Source organism: Vipera berus, assembly GCF_964194415.1.
Source record: "Vipera berus genome assembly, chromosome: W".
In the NCBI taxonomy this organism is placed as follows: Eukaryota; Metazoa; Chordata; class Lepidosauria; order Squamata; family Viperidae; genus Vipera; species Vipera berus.
The window spans coordinates 71,972,506-71,988,340 of record NC_138210.1 but is presented as its reverse complement, the minus strand read 5'-3'; the positions used below and the strand labels follow the sequence as shown (position 1 = coordinate 71,988,340).

The window sequence follows — 15,835 nt, the reverse complement described above, 5'->3', positions numbered from 1 at the left end:
GTTCTCCTGCTTGAGCAGGGGGCTGGACTAGAAGACCTTCAAGGTCCCTTCCAATGCTATTATATTCTGTTCTTGAGGAGGAGGAGGAAGAAGAGGAGGAGGAGGAGGAGAAAGAGGAGAAGGAGGGTAAGAAAAAGCATTACATGGTCAATTACTACAAAAGATTGAGGGGAAATTGGATAATGATAAAACCTGGTCTATTCTGTTCTGTTCTGTTCTGTTCCATTCTGTTCTAGTAACCTGGTTGTTAAGTGGATCTGGCTGTTCTGTACCAGCCTGCTACCGGCCCTGCAGCAAAAGCAGGGACAACCCCTTTACAAATGGCAAGAGGCTGGAATAAAGCCTGCCAAATTTATTAACATAAAACAGAGCAAGACAAGACACCAACCATGAAACAGGAGCTATGAAACAGGAACTATCCAAGCGGTTGCCTTCAGCAAACCAGCCCTCCCACACATTCCCCTTAAATACAGCTCAGGGCGTGGCCTCTCTCTGCCCCATTGCCTTCCTCTGTTTACTCCTGATTGACTGCCTCCTGTGTCAGGCGTCCTTGAACAGGGCCAGCTGTGGGTCATCTTCATCCACGCTGTCAGGCTCACACAGCTGGGTCTCCATTGTGACCAGGTGGGAGGGGCCCAGCTGAGGGCTCTGCGGAGCCTCAAGGCCATCATCAGCAAGCTCTTCAACACCCCCCTCCTCCTCCTCTGAGTCGTCCGACCCAACTGCCGAACCCACAGGCTGACCCTGAATCACAACACTGGCTTCCCCATTGACTTTGCTTGTCAGAAGGTCACAAAAGGGGATCACATGACCCCGGGACACTGAAACTGTCATAAATGTGAGTCAGTTGTCAAGCATCACAATTGTGACCCTGGGGATGCTGCAACGGTCATTAAGTGTGAAAAATGGTCATAAGTCACTTTTTTAAAAGTGCCGCTGTAACTCTGAACGGTCAATAAATGAACTATTGTTAAGTCAAGGACCAGCTGTAGTATGCCTTATTTTAATTGTGATGCTTCTGACACAAATAAACAAACAATATCAAATGTTTGGGGGGGGGGTGGGGGGTTGGCTCTCTCGTCTGGCTTTTGGGATTCTATCGTGGTTTTCCAACCAAATGCTGGCTAAAGTTAATCCTGTTTACTTTCAGTCCAGAATTGTTCTGCCACTTGGTCAGTGTCTGAATTTTATTTTATTTTATTTATTTATTAAACGTATAGTTCTTGTTCCTGAATCTTATGAGACCTAAGCCTAGAAAAAATATTCGAAATAAAATAGGAGAGGAGCATGGTTTTAGATTCCTTTAATAAGTGCCCTGTTTTTCTAAAAAAAAAAAATAATAGCATCCTTTTGAGTAGCTGAAAGTTTAAGGGGAAATTATATTTCTACGGGGGGGGGGGAAATCCGTGCTTGTGTACAGCTCATATAAGAAGCAATTATATGAACGCATGTCTAAATATTTTAAAAAAACTGTTTTGTCTGTAACTAACGGAATGCAGGTGGATAAACGGGATGGGGGGAGGGCTATTGTGATTTTATTTTGGTGTCCTGCCCCCTTCCCCTTAAAAAATTAAAATCAAACAATAAAATTCAAATAAGCCAAGCTTGAAAAACCGGGTCGCAGCAATGGAAGAATTAAATGGATCTGCGAAGACACCCTGACAAATGCATTTGCCTCGGGAGGAAGAAAATAGGAATTAAATGGCCTCTTAAAAATGCCCCTGTATGCAATTTTATTTTTTTTATTTTTTTTGCAAAGATTTGCATAACATAGAAGGCTGCCATTGTATCTGGAGAGAGCCTTGGCTGCATTTGCATATCGATTTGCATATATATATCTGTGTACCGTAGTACTCTATTTGCATGCATTATTTCCAAGCAGATGTCTCATTTGCATACGTTCATAAATTGTCTCCCCCCATTTAAGGGATTTTGTGAAATTATTGTCAGGTCTCCAACTAAACGTTTAAACTTAAAAAGCAGCTCATTTGCCTTCACTTGGATGGTTCTGTATTGTGGGTCATTTTTGCATTAATCTGGCATCCGTATAATTGTGCCAAAAACTGGAGCATTTTAAATCTGCTGCTTATTTGTCGGAATCCTTTTTTCGAATGTTTACCGAAAACATTCGTAATTCACCACATTTCCCTTAACAACCATTCAGCCTTCTTTTGTTATCTTTTCCCGCTGCTGAGTAAACTAAACTTTGTACAAGTAATAATAATAAAATCAGACACATTGGCTGCTTCAATTCGTGTTCAACGAAGAGATGAATTTACTTCTTTGCGGAAAGCGAACTCGAAATTAAAATGCAACTCTTAGCCCATAAGAAATGCCCTTTAATAACATTCACCCTAAGCTCTCTGAAAAATTCACAAGGAGTCATTCGTAGAATCACCCGGTCTTAAGGACTAGAAACATGACTCGCTCAATAGTGTTTCTCAGAATGTCTGAATTCCTGATTCCTGTGCCTGCAACTTTAATGGGATTACTTGGAAATCAGAAATTCAGGCTGGTGGCTTCAAGCATTGTATTCCGTACAAATCTAATTAGTGTCCATTTTCAATCAGCTAAAGAAAAAAAATTGCACCTCTTGCTCGCTTTTTGGTCTCTCTCTCTCTCTCTCTCTCTCTGTGTGTGTGTGTGTGTGTGTGTGTGTGTTCTATTGTGTTTTAATTTGATTGGGGGCAATTAATGAAGACATTTAGATCACTTTTTCCTTCAGCCACGCAAGTCTGATCCAGGTCCACCTACTATTTGTTAAAATGGAGAAGACACTCAAATTTGAATTCTTTCGACTTGCTGAGTTGAAAAAACATTTGCCCACGAAGGCTGTCAAAGACCAGAAGAAATTATTTTTAGAGCCCTCGACTCTGCAAGGCAGCATTTTAGATGAAACCTACTTCCTGGCATGCATAAAACGCAGGTTATCTCTTAAAATGTGTTCCTACTTCTGCTTAAAGACAAATCAATGGGTTGTTTTATTAGATTACCTTGCATGATTAGGTCAGTTAAATTGCAACTTCTGAATTGCAATTGATTAGGAAAATTGAATTGCAAATTCATTTGAATTGCAACTTCAGAAGTTGTGAGTGCCCCGTCTCTGGAGGCTTTCAAAAAGAGACTGGAGAGCCATTTGTCATAAATGGTCTAGACCAGGACTCTTCAAACTTGGCCCTTTTATGACTTGTGGACTTCAACTCCCAGAATCCCTCAGCCGGCGTGCATGGCTGAAGAATTCTGGGAGTTGAAGTCCACAAGTCATAAAAGGGCCAAGTTTGAAGACCCCTTGTCATAAGGTCTCGTGTTTGAGCAGGGGGCTGGACTAGAAGACCTCCAAGGTCCCTCCCCACTCTGTTATTTTACCTTCTGCGATTTAATTGGAAGATTTCAAATTTGATCCAGCTAACCAAAAGTCTCACCTTCTGTTTCAAATTAAACGCTGCTTGTTGCGCTCACAGGCGGACCGTTTACCGAAAATAAGATCTGGGTCCAATGTCAGACATTACATCAACAGTGCATAAACTCCACAGACGTTGCGTGTGGGTTGAAGCAACCGCAACGCACCAAGTAGGATATAAAATCAGGGTATAAGAATGTGACCTTTGAAGGGCTTAACGTCTGTGGAGATTTTTGGTCATCCAGGACTTAGCTGTTTCAAAAGTGTTTTTTTTTAAAGGCAACTGGACTGTTTTGAGGGGGAAAAAAGAAGAGGTTTCGCTTCTCATCCCAGAAGCTTCATCGGTTCTGGCAGGATGGTGGGGGGAGGTATGGAAAGATGATTTCTGACAGGATGTGGGGAAAGGGTTAGAAGGATCATATTTCTTTGCAGACATCTGAACTGCAAAGAAATAGGATTTTAAACCTCCAAGTGGCCTCAAGAATTCTCAGGGAGAGTACTAACGACCGGATGATTGCAAAGAAATAGGATTTTGAACCTCCAAGTGGCCTCAAGAATTCTCAGGGAGAGTACTAACGACCGGATGATTGCAAAGAAATAGGATTTTGAACCTCCAAGTGGCCTAAAGAATTCTCAGGGGGAGTACTAACGACCGGATGATTGCAAAGAAAAATTATCCTTCCAACACCCTTCCCCCATCTTGCCATAACCGATGAAGCTTCTTGGATGAGAAGCAAAACGTCTTCTTCTTCTTCTTTCTCAAGCAAAAACCAGTCCCGTTGCCTTCTGGAAAAATCAGAGGATTTGATTAGCTTTGGAATCTTTGTCCTTTTGGAATGTCCTTTCAGATTTTATCCTTCTACCGGTGGATGAAAAGAGGGAGGGGGAAAGTCATACCTGATCCCAGATGTCGTATAATGTCAAGGTAACTTCTTCATCATCGACGTAGAATCTTCTTTCGTATGAATCTTCTGGTAGAAAAAAAGAAGTGAACATCGAATCAGTACAGTCGTATTTCTATGGGGGTCTTTTTTTAAAAAAAGATGGTGAGTGGGAACAATTTGGTCTTGAGCACCTGAGGGCAGGACCAGAAACAACGGTTGGAAACTGATCAAGGAGAAAAGCAACCTGGAATTAAGGAGAAACTTCCTGACAGTGTGAACAATTAACCAGTGGGATAGCTTGCCACCAGAAGTTGTGGGTGCTTCATCACTAGAGGTTTTTCAGAAGAGACTAGACAGTCACTTATCTGAGATGGTATAGGTTCTCCTCCATGAGCAGGGGGCTGGACTAGAAGACCTCCAAGGTCCTTTGCAGATTCTATTCTATTCTATTCTATTCTATTCTATTCTATTCTATTCTATTCTATTCTATTCTATTCTATTCTATTCTATTCTATTCTATTCTATTCTATTCTATTCTATTCCATTCCATTCCATTCCATTCCATTCCATTCTACTCTATTCCATATTCCATATTCCATATTCCATATTCCTATTCTATTCTATTCTATTCTATTCTATTCTATTCTATTCTATTCTATTCCTTATTTCTATTATTCCGTATTTCTATTCTATTCTATTCTGTTCTGTTCTATTCTATTCTATTCTATTCTATTCTATTCTATTCTATTCTATTCTATTCTATTCTATTCTATTCTATTCTATTCTATTCTATTCTATTCTATTCTATTCTATTCTATTCTACTCTACTCTACACTACTCTACTCTATTCCATTCCATTCCATATTCTATTCTATTCTATTCTATTCTATTCTATTCTATTCTATTCTATTCTATTCTATTCTATTCTATTCTATTCTATTCTATTCTATTCTATTCTATTCTATTCTATTCCTTGTTTCTATTATTCCTTATTTCTATTCTATTCTATTCTATTCTATTCTATTCTATTCTATTCTATTCTATTCTATTCTATTCTATTCTATTCTATTCTACTCTACTCTACTCTACTCTATTCGATTCCATTCCATTCCATATTCTATTCTATTCTATTCTATTCTATTCTATTCTATTCTATTCTATTCTATTCCTTATTTCTATTCTATTCTATTCTATTCTACTCTACTCTACTCTACTCTACTCTACTCTACTCTACTCTACACTACTCTATTCCATTCCATTCCATTCCATATTCTATTCTATTCTATTCTATTCTATTCTATTCTATTCTATTCTATTCTATTCTATTCTATTCTATTCTATTCTATTCTATTCTATTCTATTCTATTCCTTATTTCTATTATTCCTTATTTCTATTCTATTCTATTCTATTCTATTCTATTCTATTCTATTCTATTCTATTCCTTATTTCTATTATTCCTTATTTCTATTCTATTCTATTCTATTCTATTCTATTCTATTCTATTCTATTCTATTCTATTCTATTCCTTATTTCTATTATTCCTTATTTCTATTCTATTCTATTCTATTCTATTCTATTCTATTCTATTCTATTCTATTCTATTCTATTCTATTCTATTCTATTCTATTCTACTCTACACTACTCTACTCTATTCCATTCCATTCCATTCCATTCCATATTCTATTCTATTCTATTCTATTCTATTCTATTCTATTCTATTCTATTCTATTCTATTCTATTCTATTCTATTCCTTATTTCTATTCTATTCTATTCTACTCTACTCTACTCTACTCTACTCTACTCTACTCTACTCTACTCTACTCTACTCTACTCTATTCCATTCCATTCCATTCCATTCCATTCCATATTCTATTCTATTCTATTCTATTCTATTCTATTCTATTCTATTCTATTCTATTCTATTCTATTCTATTCTATTCTATTCTATTCTATTCTATTCTATTCCTTATTTCTATTATTCCTTATTTCTATTCTATTCTATTCTATTCTATTCTATTCTATTCTACTCTACTCTACTCTACTCTACTCTACTCTACTCTATTCTATTCTATTCTATTCTATTCTATTCCTTATTTCTATTCTGTTCTGTTCTATTCTATTCTATTCTATTCCTTATTTCTATTCTGTTCTATTCTATTCTATTCTATTCTATTCTATTCTATTCTATTCTATTCTATTCTATTCTATTCCTTATTTCTATTCTGTTCTGTTCTGTTCTGTTCTATTCTATTCTATTCTATTCTATTCTATTCTATTCTATTCTATTCTATTCTATTCTATTCTATTCTATTCTATTCTATTCTATTCTTCTATTCTATTCTATTCTATTCTATTCTATTCTATTCTATTCTATTCTACTCTACTCTACTCTACTCTACTCTACTCTACTCTACTCTACTCTGCTCTAAAGATGATTTGATCAAGCAGTGATTTCAGACAAAGCAGCCCAAGAAATCAAAGTATAATGCAGAGATTTCAGTGTCTGTCTTGATAGGCAGGCTATTTGTCTTGCATAAGAAAAGAAAAGCGGAAGAAGCAGCAAACAATAAAACTGCATTGTTTTAAGACGCAAAACAACGGATTCTGAAACTAATATCCCACCCCTGGGCTTTTGAGGGTCTAGAAAAGACCCCGTATTTCTAGGGGCAGTTTTAGCAATGACGTCGCTTGGGGCGCTCCAGGGGTCCTGGTTCAGAGAAGAAATTCCTTGCCATTACGTATTAAACTGGGTTTGCAAAGGAGAGCCAAATAATCTTCTGAATTATGGTGCCTTGGGACAAGCAAGGAGAGAAATCCTTAGGAATGCTCCCACGATTAATTTCAACAATTAACCAGTGGAACTACCTGCCTCTAGAAGTTGTGGATGCTCCAAACGGGGGGTTTTTAAGAAGAGATTGGACAACCTTTTGTCTGAAATGGTCTAGGGCTTCTTGCCTGAGCAGGGGGTTGGACTAGATGACCTCCAAGGTCCCTTCCAACTCTGTTATCCTGTTATTTTGAAGGAAAGGTGAAGGGATTTATTTCCCTTCCCCATTCCTTTTCCTTTTCCTTTCCTCTTCCCCTTCCCCTACACCTCCCCTTTCCTCTTTCCCTTTCCCCTTTCCTTTTCCCCTTTCTTCCTTCAATTCTCCTTCTGCTTCCTCTTCCTCTTTCCCTGTCCCTTCCCCTTCCTCTTCCCCCTTCCTTTTGCCCTTCTTCAATTCCCTTCCTGCTTCCTTTTCCCCTTCCTCTTTCCCTTTCCTCTTTTCCTTTCCCCTTTCTTCCTTCAATTCATCTTCTGCTTCCTCTTCCTCTTTCCCTGTCCCTTCCTTCATCTTCCCCCTTCCTCTTGCCCTTCTTCAATTCCCTTCCTGCTTCCTCTTCCCCTTCCTCTTTCCCCTTTCCTTTTCCCCTTTCTTCCTTCAATTCTCCTTCTGCTTCCTCTTCCTCTTTCCCTGTCCCTTCCCCTTCCTCTTCCCCCTTCCTTTTGCCCTTCTTCAATTCCCTTCCTGCTTCCTTTTCCCCTTCCTCTTTCCCTTTCCTCTTTTCCTTTCCCCTTTCTTCCTTCAATTCATCTTCTGCTTCCTCTTCCTCTTTCCCTGTCCCTTCCTTCCTCTTCCCCCTTCCTCTTGCCCTTCTTCAATTCCCTTCCTGCTTCCTCTTCCCCTTCCTCTTTCCCCTTTCCTTTTCCCCTTTCTTCCTTCAATTCTCCTTCTGCTTCCTCTTCCTCTTTCCCTGTCCCTTCCCCTTCCTCTTCCCCCTTCCTTTTGCCCTTCTTCAATTCCCTTCCTGCTTCCTTTTCCCCTTCCTCTTTCCCTTTCCTCTTTTCCTTTCCCCTTTCTTCCTTCAATTCATCTTCTGCTTCCTCTTCCTCTTCCTCTTTCCCTGTCCCTTCCCCTTCCTCTTCCCCCTTCCTCTTGCCCTTCTTCAATTCCCTTCCTGCTTCCTTTTCCCCTTCCTCTTTCCCTTTCCCCTTTCCTTTCCCCTTTCTTCCTTCAATTCACCTTCTGCTTCCTCTTCCTCTTTCCCTGTCCCTTCCCCTTCCTCTTCCCCCTTCCTTTTGCCCTTCTTCAATTCCCTTCCTGCTTCCTTTTCCCCTTCCTCTTTCCCTTTCCTCTTTTCCTTTCCCCTTTCTTCCTTCAATTCATCTTCTGCTTCCTCTTCCTCTTCCTCTTTCCCTGTCCCTTCCCCTTCCTCTTCCCCCTTCCTCTTGCCCTTCTTCAATTCCCTTCCTGCTTCCTCTTCCCCTTCCTCTTTCCCTTTCCCCTTTCCTTTTCCCCTTTCTTCCTTCAATTCACCTTCTGCTTCCTCTTCCTCTTTCCCTGTCCCTTCCCCTTCCTCTTCCCCCTTCCTTTTGCCCTTCTTCAATTCCCTTCCTGCTTCCTTTTCCCCTTCCTCTTTCCCTTTCCTCTTTTCCTTTCCCCTTTCTTCCTTCAATTCATCTTCTGCTTCCTCTTCCTCTTCCTCTTTCCCTGTCCCTTCCCCTTCCTCTTCCCCCTTCCTCTTGCCCTTCTTCAATTCCCTTCCTGCTTCCTCTTCCCCTTCCTCTTTCCCTTTCCCCTTTCCTTTTCCCCTTTCTTCCTTCAATTCTCCTTCTGCTTCCTCTTCCTCTTTCCCTGTCCCTTCCCCTTCCTCTTCCCCCTTCCTTTTGCCCTTCTTCAATTCCCTTCCTGCTTCCTTTTCCCCTTCCTCTTTCCCTTTCCTCTTTTCCTTTCCCCTTTCTTCCTTCAATTCATCTTCTGCTTCCTCTTCCTCTTCCTCTTTCCCTGTCCCTTCCCCTTCCTCTTCCCCCTTCCTCTTGCCCTTCTTCAATTCCCTTCCTGCTTCCTCTTCCCCTTCCTCTTTCCCTTTCCCCTTTCCTTTTCCCCTTTCTTCCTTCAATTCTCCTTCTGCTTACTCTTCCTCTTTCCCTGTCCCTTCCCCTTCCTCTTCCCCCTTCCTCTTGCCCTTCTTCAATTCCCTTCCTGCTTCCTTTTCCCCTTCCTCTTTCCCTTTCCTCTTTTCCTTTCCCCTTTCTTCCTTCAATTCATCTTCTGCTTCCTCTTCCTCTTCCTCTTTCCCTGTCCCTTCCCCTTCCTCTTCCCCTTCCTCTTGCCCTTCTTCAATTCCCTTCCTGCTTCCTCTTCCCCTTCCTCTTTCCCTTTCCCCTTTCCTTTTCCCCTTTCTTCCTTCAATTCTCCTTCTGCTTCCTCTTCCTCTTTCCCTGTCCCTTCCCCTTCCTCTTCCCCCTTCCTCTTGCCCTTCTTCAATTCCCTTCCTGCTTCCTCTTCCCCTTCCTCTTTCCCTTTCCCCTTTCCTTTTCCCCTTTCTTCCTTCAATTCTCCTTCTGCTTCCTCTTCCTCTTTCCCTGTCCCTTCCCCTTCCTCTTCCCCCTTCCTTTTGCCCTTCTTCAATTCCCTTCCTGCTTCCTTTTCCCCTTCCTCTTTCCCTTTCCTCTTTTCCTTTCCCCTTTCTTCCTTCAATTCATCTTCTGCTTCCTCTTCCTCTTCCTCTTTCCCTGTCCCTTCCCCTTCCTCTTCCCCCTTCCTCTTGCCCTTCTTCAATTCCCTTCCTGCTTCCTCTTCCCCTTCCTCTTTCCCTTTCCCCTTTCTTCCTTCAATTCTCCTTCTGCTTCCTCTTCCTCTTTCCCTGTCCCTTCCCCTTCCTCTTCCCCCTTCCTCTTGCCCTTCTTCAATTCCCTTCCTGCTTCCTCTTCCCCTTCCTCTTTCCCTTTCCCCTTTCCTTTTCCCCTTTCTTCCTTCAATTCACCTTCTGCTTCCTCTTCCTCTTTCCCTGTCCCTTCCCCTTCCTCTTCCTTTTGCCCTTCTTCCTCTTCCCCTTCCTCTTCTCCCTTTTCTCTTCCCCCTTTCCCTTCTTCACTTCCACTTCTGGTTCCTCTTTCCCTTTCTCTTTCCCTTCCTCTTTCCCCCCTTTCTTCCTTCAATTTACCTTCTGCTTCCTCTTCCTCTTTCCCTGTCCCTTCCCCTTCCTCTTCCTTTTGCCCTTCCCTCCCTGCTTCCTCTCCCCCTTCCTCTTCTCCCTTTTCTCTTCCCCCTTTCCCTTCTTCACTTCCACTTGGGGTTCCTCTTTCCCTTTCCCCTTCCCCTTCCTCTTTTCCCCTTCCTCTTCCCCTTCCGGTTTTCCCATTTCCCTTCCCACGAGCGCCGATGATGTTACTCAGTTTGGATCATGAAACGTCTGCACGAAAACAAGCACGCTCGGAGAGCAGCAGAGACTCCTCGTTTCAAGCCTGAACTACAGATATTCTCCTTTATTGTTTCGTTCCCCTTCCCCTACTACGCCTTTCTTCAATTCCCCTTCGGCTTCCTCTTTCCCACCCATTTCCCCTTCCTCTCTCCGTTTCCCTTTTCCTCTCCCTTCCCCTTCCCAGTCAGCTGACACAGCAGACTTCATGGGAAAATATATTTTGGGGATCACAAGAGGATTTTTTTTGTTTTTAATCCCATTTATATCCCGCCCTTCTCCGAAGACTCAGGGCGGCTTACAAGCTTAGCAGTAGCCTTCATTCTATGTATATGCCTGCTTATTAGGGCTTTCACACACACACCCCCAAGCGGCATTATTACAAAGTCAGCTTAATTGCCCCCAACAATCTGGGTCCTCATTTTACCTACCTCGGAAGGATGGAAGGCTGAGTCAACCTTGAGCCTGGTGGGACTCGAACCTGCACTAATTGCAGGCAGCTGGTGTTACTTAAGGAGGCATTAGCCCACTGCTCCACCAAGGCTCTTAAATGTGTCCTCCATTCATTTAATCCCTGTGAGGACAGCAGATTCCCCAAACCGTTAAACAGACTACAAACTATTAATCGATCAGTGCAGAAACTTCTTGCATATTTTATCGCTAAGCTAAGGCCCCGTGATAACCTGGCTTCAAACAACCCATGGTTGCAAAAAAAAAAAACCTAGAACAAAGCAATGCGCCAAGCATAACATTCCGGAAAGCATTTGGGTTTAAGACAAAGGAAATGACGAAAGAAACGTCTTGCCCACTCCACTCTCGCCCAGCAGCATGACTTTGTATGGGCCTCGCCCGCCGGCCGGACTGGCACCGCCATGGCTGCTGACCTCCGGGGAACTCGGCGGAGAGTCCAGCTCCTCCACTGCTGATGCCCTCACCAGCTGGTGTTTGATTGGCAGGGGCATACTGCCCCGGCGAGGTCCCGCCCCTGCCAACACCGGGGGCAATGTCATGGCTGACAGGGAGCTGCCCAAAGGGAGAGACAAAAGAAGGCAGGTTGAACCGTGAAGGAGACTTTGCTACGAGATCAGGCTTCTGGGTTTCACCTTCGGCTGGAGGGGATAGGAGACCACCAGGAGATCACCGACTTTCGTAGGGAAAGGAAGTGGTGCCAAACCACAGGTAGTCCTTGACTTAAGGACCACAAGTGAGTCTAGAATGACAGTCCTACATCGTAACAGTCGTTAAGAGAGGCACCCAAGCAATTCTGGCTCTCCTCTCCAGTGTCCAGATCCTTTTTGGCAATGGGGGAGAAGGTTGTAGACGTTGTAGACGGGGAAGACATATCTGCACCCAAGCTCCAAGCTCCCTCAAATAAGGCCCCCATTCCCAACCATTCTAGACAAGAATCACTTGCAAGAGATGGGGAAAAAAAATCAGATCTCCGGTTAACGAACGCACGCCCTTCCTTTCGAAGGACAATCCTTTCTTTCTTTCTTTCTTTCTTTCTTTCTTTCTTTCTTTCTTTCTTTCTTTCTTTCTTTCTTTCTTTCTTTCTTTCTTTCTTTCTTTCTTTCTTTCTCCTTCCTTCCTTCCTTCCTTCCTTCCTTCCTTCCTTCCTTCCTTCCTTTTTTTTCTTTCTCTCTCTCTCTTTCTTTCTCTCTCTCTTTCTTTCTTTCCTTCCTTCCTTCCTCTTTCTTTCTCTCTCTCTCTCTCTTTCTTTCTTTCTTTCTTTCTTTCTTTCTTTCTTTCTTTCTTTCTCTCTCTCTCTCTCTCTTTCTTTCTTTCCTCCCTCCCTCCCTCCCTCCCTCCCTTCTCTTTCTTTCTTTCTTTCTTTCTTTCTTTCTTTCTTTCTTTCTTTCTTTCTTTCTTTCTTTCTTTCTTTCTTTCTTTCTTTCTTTCTTTCTTTCTTTCTTTCTTTCTTTCTTTCTTTCTTTCTTTCTTTCTTTCTTTCTTTCTTTCTTTCTTTCTTTTTCTTTCTTGGAAGATTCCCTTAACTTTCATGTAGCTTTAGCAGGTAGGAATTCAAAAGGAGTTGTATCCTTATTCGCATTTATGTGCGAGGGGGGGGGGAAACAGGCTGAGGGGGAAAACTTTTTGAAGTTCTTTAGACAGATGGGTTCAGTGTGTGTGTGTGTGTGTTTGTATGCATATTTATATGTGTGTATATATGTGTCTGTGCGTATATAAGTGTGTGTGTATGTACACACACACACACACACACACACGTCCAATATATCCTTTTTTGTATTTTAAGAGAAGGTGACAAGTCACTAAAATAGTTTATACTTGTGATGAAGGGGACGTTGTTCCTTCATATACATTCTTTTTTTCCTTTACTCTCTACTTTTTCCTTCCTCTTCTATTTTTCTTTTTTCTCTGCACTCTCTACTTCTTCTTCCTTCCTTTTTTCTTTTCTTTCTGTTTTTAACTGTAACACTTAACCAAATCATTATACCCACACAGTCACACACACAGACCAGAAAATATTTATTGTTTTTGCATGTGCCTCGTTCTTCCCAAACAGCAACGCAAAGAGTAAATTTTAGGGTGTCTATCAATAAAACAGGAACACCAAACCCCCTCTTGCTTCTGGTCCTCCTTACCTATGTGGTCCTCTTCGTGGTGGGCGACTCCTTTCATGCCCCCGAAGATGGCGGCCAACGTCGTCTTGCCCACTCCACTCTCGCCCAGCAGCATGACTTTGTATGGGCCTCGCCCGCCGGCCGGACTGGCACCGCCATGGCTGCTGACCTCCGGGGAACTCGGCGGAGAGTCCAGCTCCTCCACTGCTGATGCCCTCACCAGCTGGTGTTTGATTGGCAGGGGCATACTGCCCCGGCGAGGTCCCGCCCCTGCCAACACCGGGGGCAATGTCATGGCTGACAGGGAGCTGCCCAAAGGGAGAGACAAAAGAAGGCAGGTTGAACCGTGAAGGAGACTTTGCTACGAGATCAGGCTTCTGGGTTTCACCTTCGGCTGGAGGGGATAGGAGACCGCCAGGAGATCACCGACTTTCGTAGGGAAAGGAAGTGGTGCCAAACCACGGGTAGTCCTTGACTTAAGGACCACAAGTGAGTCTAGAATGACAGTCCTACATCGTAACAGTCGTTAAGAGAGGCACCCAAGCAATTCTGGCTCTCCTCTCCAGTGTCCAGATCCTTTTTGGCAATGGGGGAGAAGGTTGAAGACGTTGTAGACGGGGAAGACATATCTGCACCCAAGCTCCAAGCTCCCTCAAATAAGGCCCCCATTCCCAACCATTCTAGACAAGAATCACTTGCAAGAGATGGGGAAAAAAAATCAGATCTCCGGTTAACGAACGCACGCCCTTCCTTTCGAAGGACAATCCTTTATTTCAGCGAGCCGTCTTTTTGATCTAGAGACAATCCCCGACTTACGACAATTGAGCCCCAAATTTCTGTTGCTAAACGAAACAGCTGAATTTGGCCCGAATTTTACGACCTTTTTGCCACAGTTGCTGAGTGAATCTCTGTAATAATAATAATAATAATAATAATAATAATAATAAAAAAATAATGATGATGATGATGATGATGATGTTGGAAGGGAACTTGGAGGTCATCTAGTCCAACCCCCTGCTCAGGCAGTGGTTCAGTTAGCTACACGGTCATTAAGTGAATCTGGCTTCGCCCTCGACTTTGCTTGTCGGAAGGTCGCAAAAGAGCACCCGGCAACCGTCATAAATCTGAGTCAGTTGCCAAGCGTCCGAATTTGGATCACGTGATCGCGGGGATGCTGCGACGGTCGTTAAGGGTGAGAAATGGTCACCAGTCACCTTTCTCAGTGCCCGTTGTAAGTTCGGTCACTAAATGAATTGCTGTAAGCTGAGGATTACCTGTATTTGTTTGATTTTTTTTTCCCCAACAGTCTTAGCCGTGATCCTGAATTTTCCCTTTGAAAAACCAACTTATAAACTTAAACAATTCTGTATATTTTCTAGTCTTTATGAACCTCTTTCAAATTTGCCCCATTTTCAGGTTTGGCCTTAATATATATTGTTTGGCCAAGAAAATATGGTGGCTGTATAGGGAGTCCTAGACATACCTCGGTTGGTTTAGCGACCGTTCGAAGTTACAACGGCACTGAAAAAGTGACCGATGGCCATTTTTCACACGACCGTTGCAGCATCCCCAATGGTCACGTGATCAAAATTCGGACACTCGGCAACGGACTCACGTTTATGACCGTTGCAGCGTCCTGTGCTCACCTGGTCCCCTTTTACGACCTTCTGACAAGCAAAGTCAATGGGGAAGCCAGATTCATTTAACGACCGGGTGACTTAACTTATCGGCTGCAGTGACTCATTTAACAAGAGAGGCCGTAAAATGGGGCAAAACTCACTTGACAGATGTCTCCGCAGCAGAAACTTTGGGCTCAATTGTGGTCGTAAGTCAAGGATTATCTGTCTCTCACATCTGACCAAGACCTGCAGGCACAACGATGGTTTATGAGCTCCCCAAGAGATGCTGTTTGGGCTTATTTTCCCAAGGAATCAATCAATCAATCAATCAATCAATCAATCAATCCATCAATCAGAATAGAGCTGGAAGACACCTTTGGAGGTCTACTAGTCCAGGGACCCCTAACCTGTGGGCTGGCCAGTGTGTGAGCATGTGTGTGCACACCCCTCACTTGTGTTAGCGCCGCAGCCGTGGGGTGCAAAAACGCCACCGCCACGCTGCAAGGCGCAAAAACAGCCGCCACTGCACTGCGGGGTGCAGAAACAAGGCGCACGCACGTGCTAGCCCCACCCTGTTTGCGGTGCACGCATGCTCGCGGCCCCGTGCGCGCACACGCCCACCCACGCATGTAAAATGCTTCCCCCCTCCTTTTTCCACCGGTCTGTCAACCGACAAAGGTTGGGGGTCATCTGTTCTAGTCCAACCCTCTGCTTGAGCAGAAAACCCTATACCATTTCAGACCAATGGCGGTCCAGTCTCTTCTTAAAAACTTCCAGTGTTGGAGCATTCACAACTTCTGGTGGCCAGTCGTTCCACTGGTTAATTGTTCTGACTGTCAGGAAGTTTCTCCTTAGTTCTAGGTTGCTTCTCTCCTTGACTAGTTTCTATCTGTTGCTTCTTGTCCTGCCTTTGGGCGCTTTGGAGAATAGCTTGACTCCCTCTTCTTTGGGGCAACCCCTGAGATTTTGGAAGGCTGCTATCAGGTGCCCCCCCAAACACACTTGTCCTTTTCTCTAGATTAGCCAAACCCAAATCCTGCAAGAAGAGCCAACCTGGTTGGTTATCATGGCTACGAAAAAACAAACTGTCATTTGAGACCTAGAAGGTGGTGAGCTGTGTTACTCTCGGCTAACCAAACAATCGGAAGGTGTCGCCTTGCCTTTT

The 15,835-nt window shown here is 43.2% G+C and overlaps 1 protein-coding gene across 1 annotated transcript; it reads right to left on the bottom strand.

Moving 5' to 3' along the window:
- Positions 1–4,159: 4,159 nt before the first annotated feature.
- LOC308676458 (GTP-binding protein REM 2-like) lies at positions 4,160–11,479 on the bottom strand (the record flags this gene model as incomplete). The annotated part of the gene is made up of 3 exons (XM_081342272.1): positions 4,160–4,186; positions 4,298–4,368; positions 11,242–11,479. The coding sequence occupies 3 exons, from the start codon at positions 11,477–11,479 to the stop codon at positions 4,160–4,162; spliced, it is 336 nt and encodes a 111-aa protein (XP_081198398.1).
- Between the last annotated feature and the right edge of the window lie 4,356 nt (positions 11,480–15,835).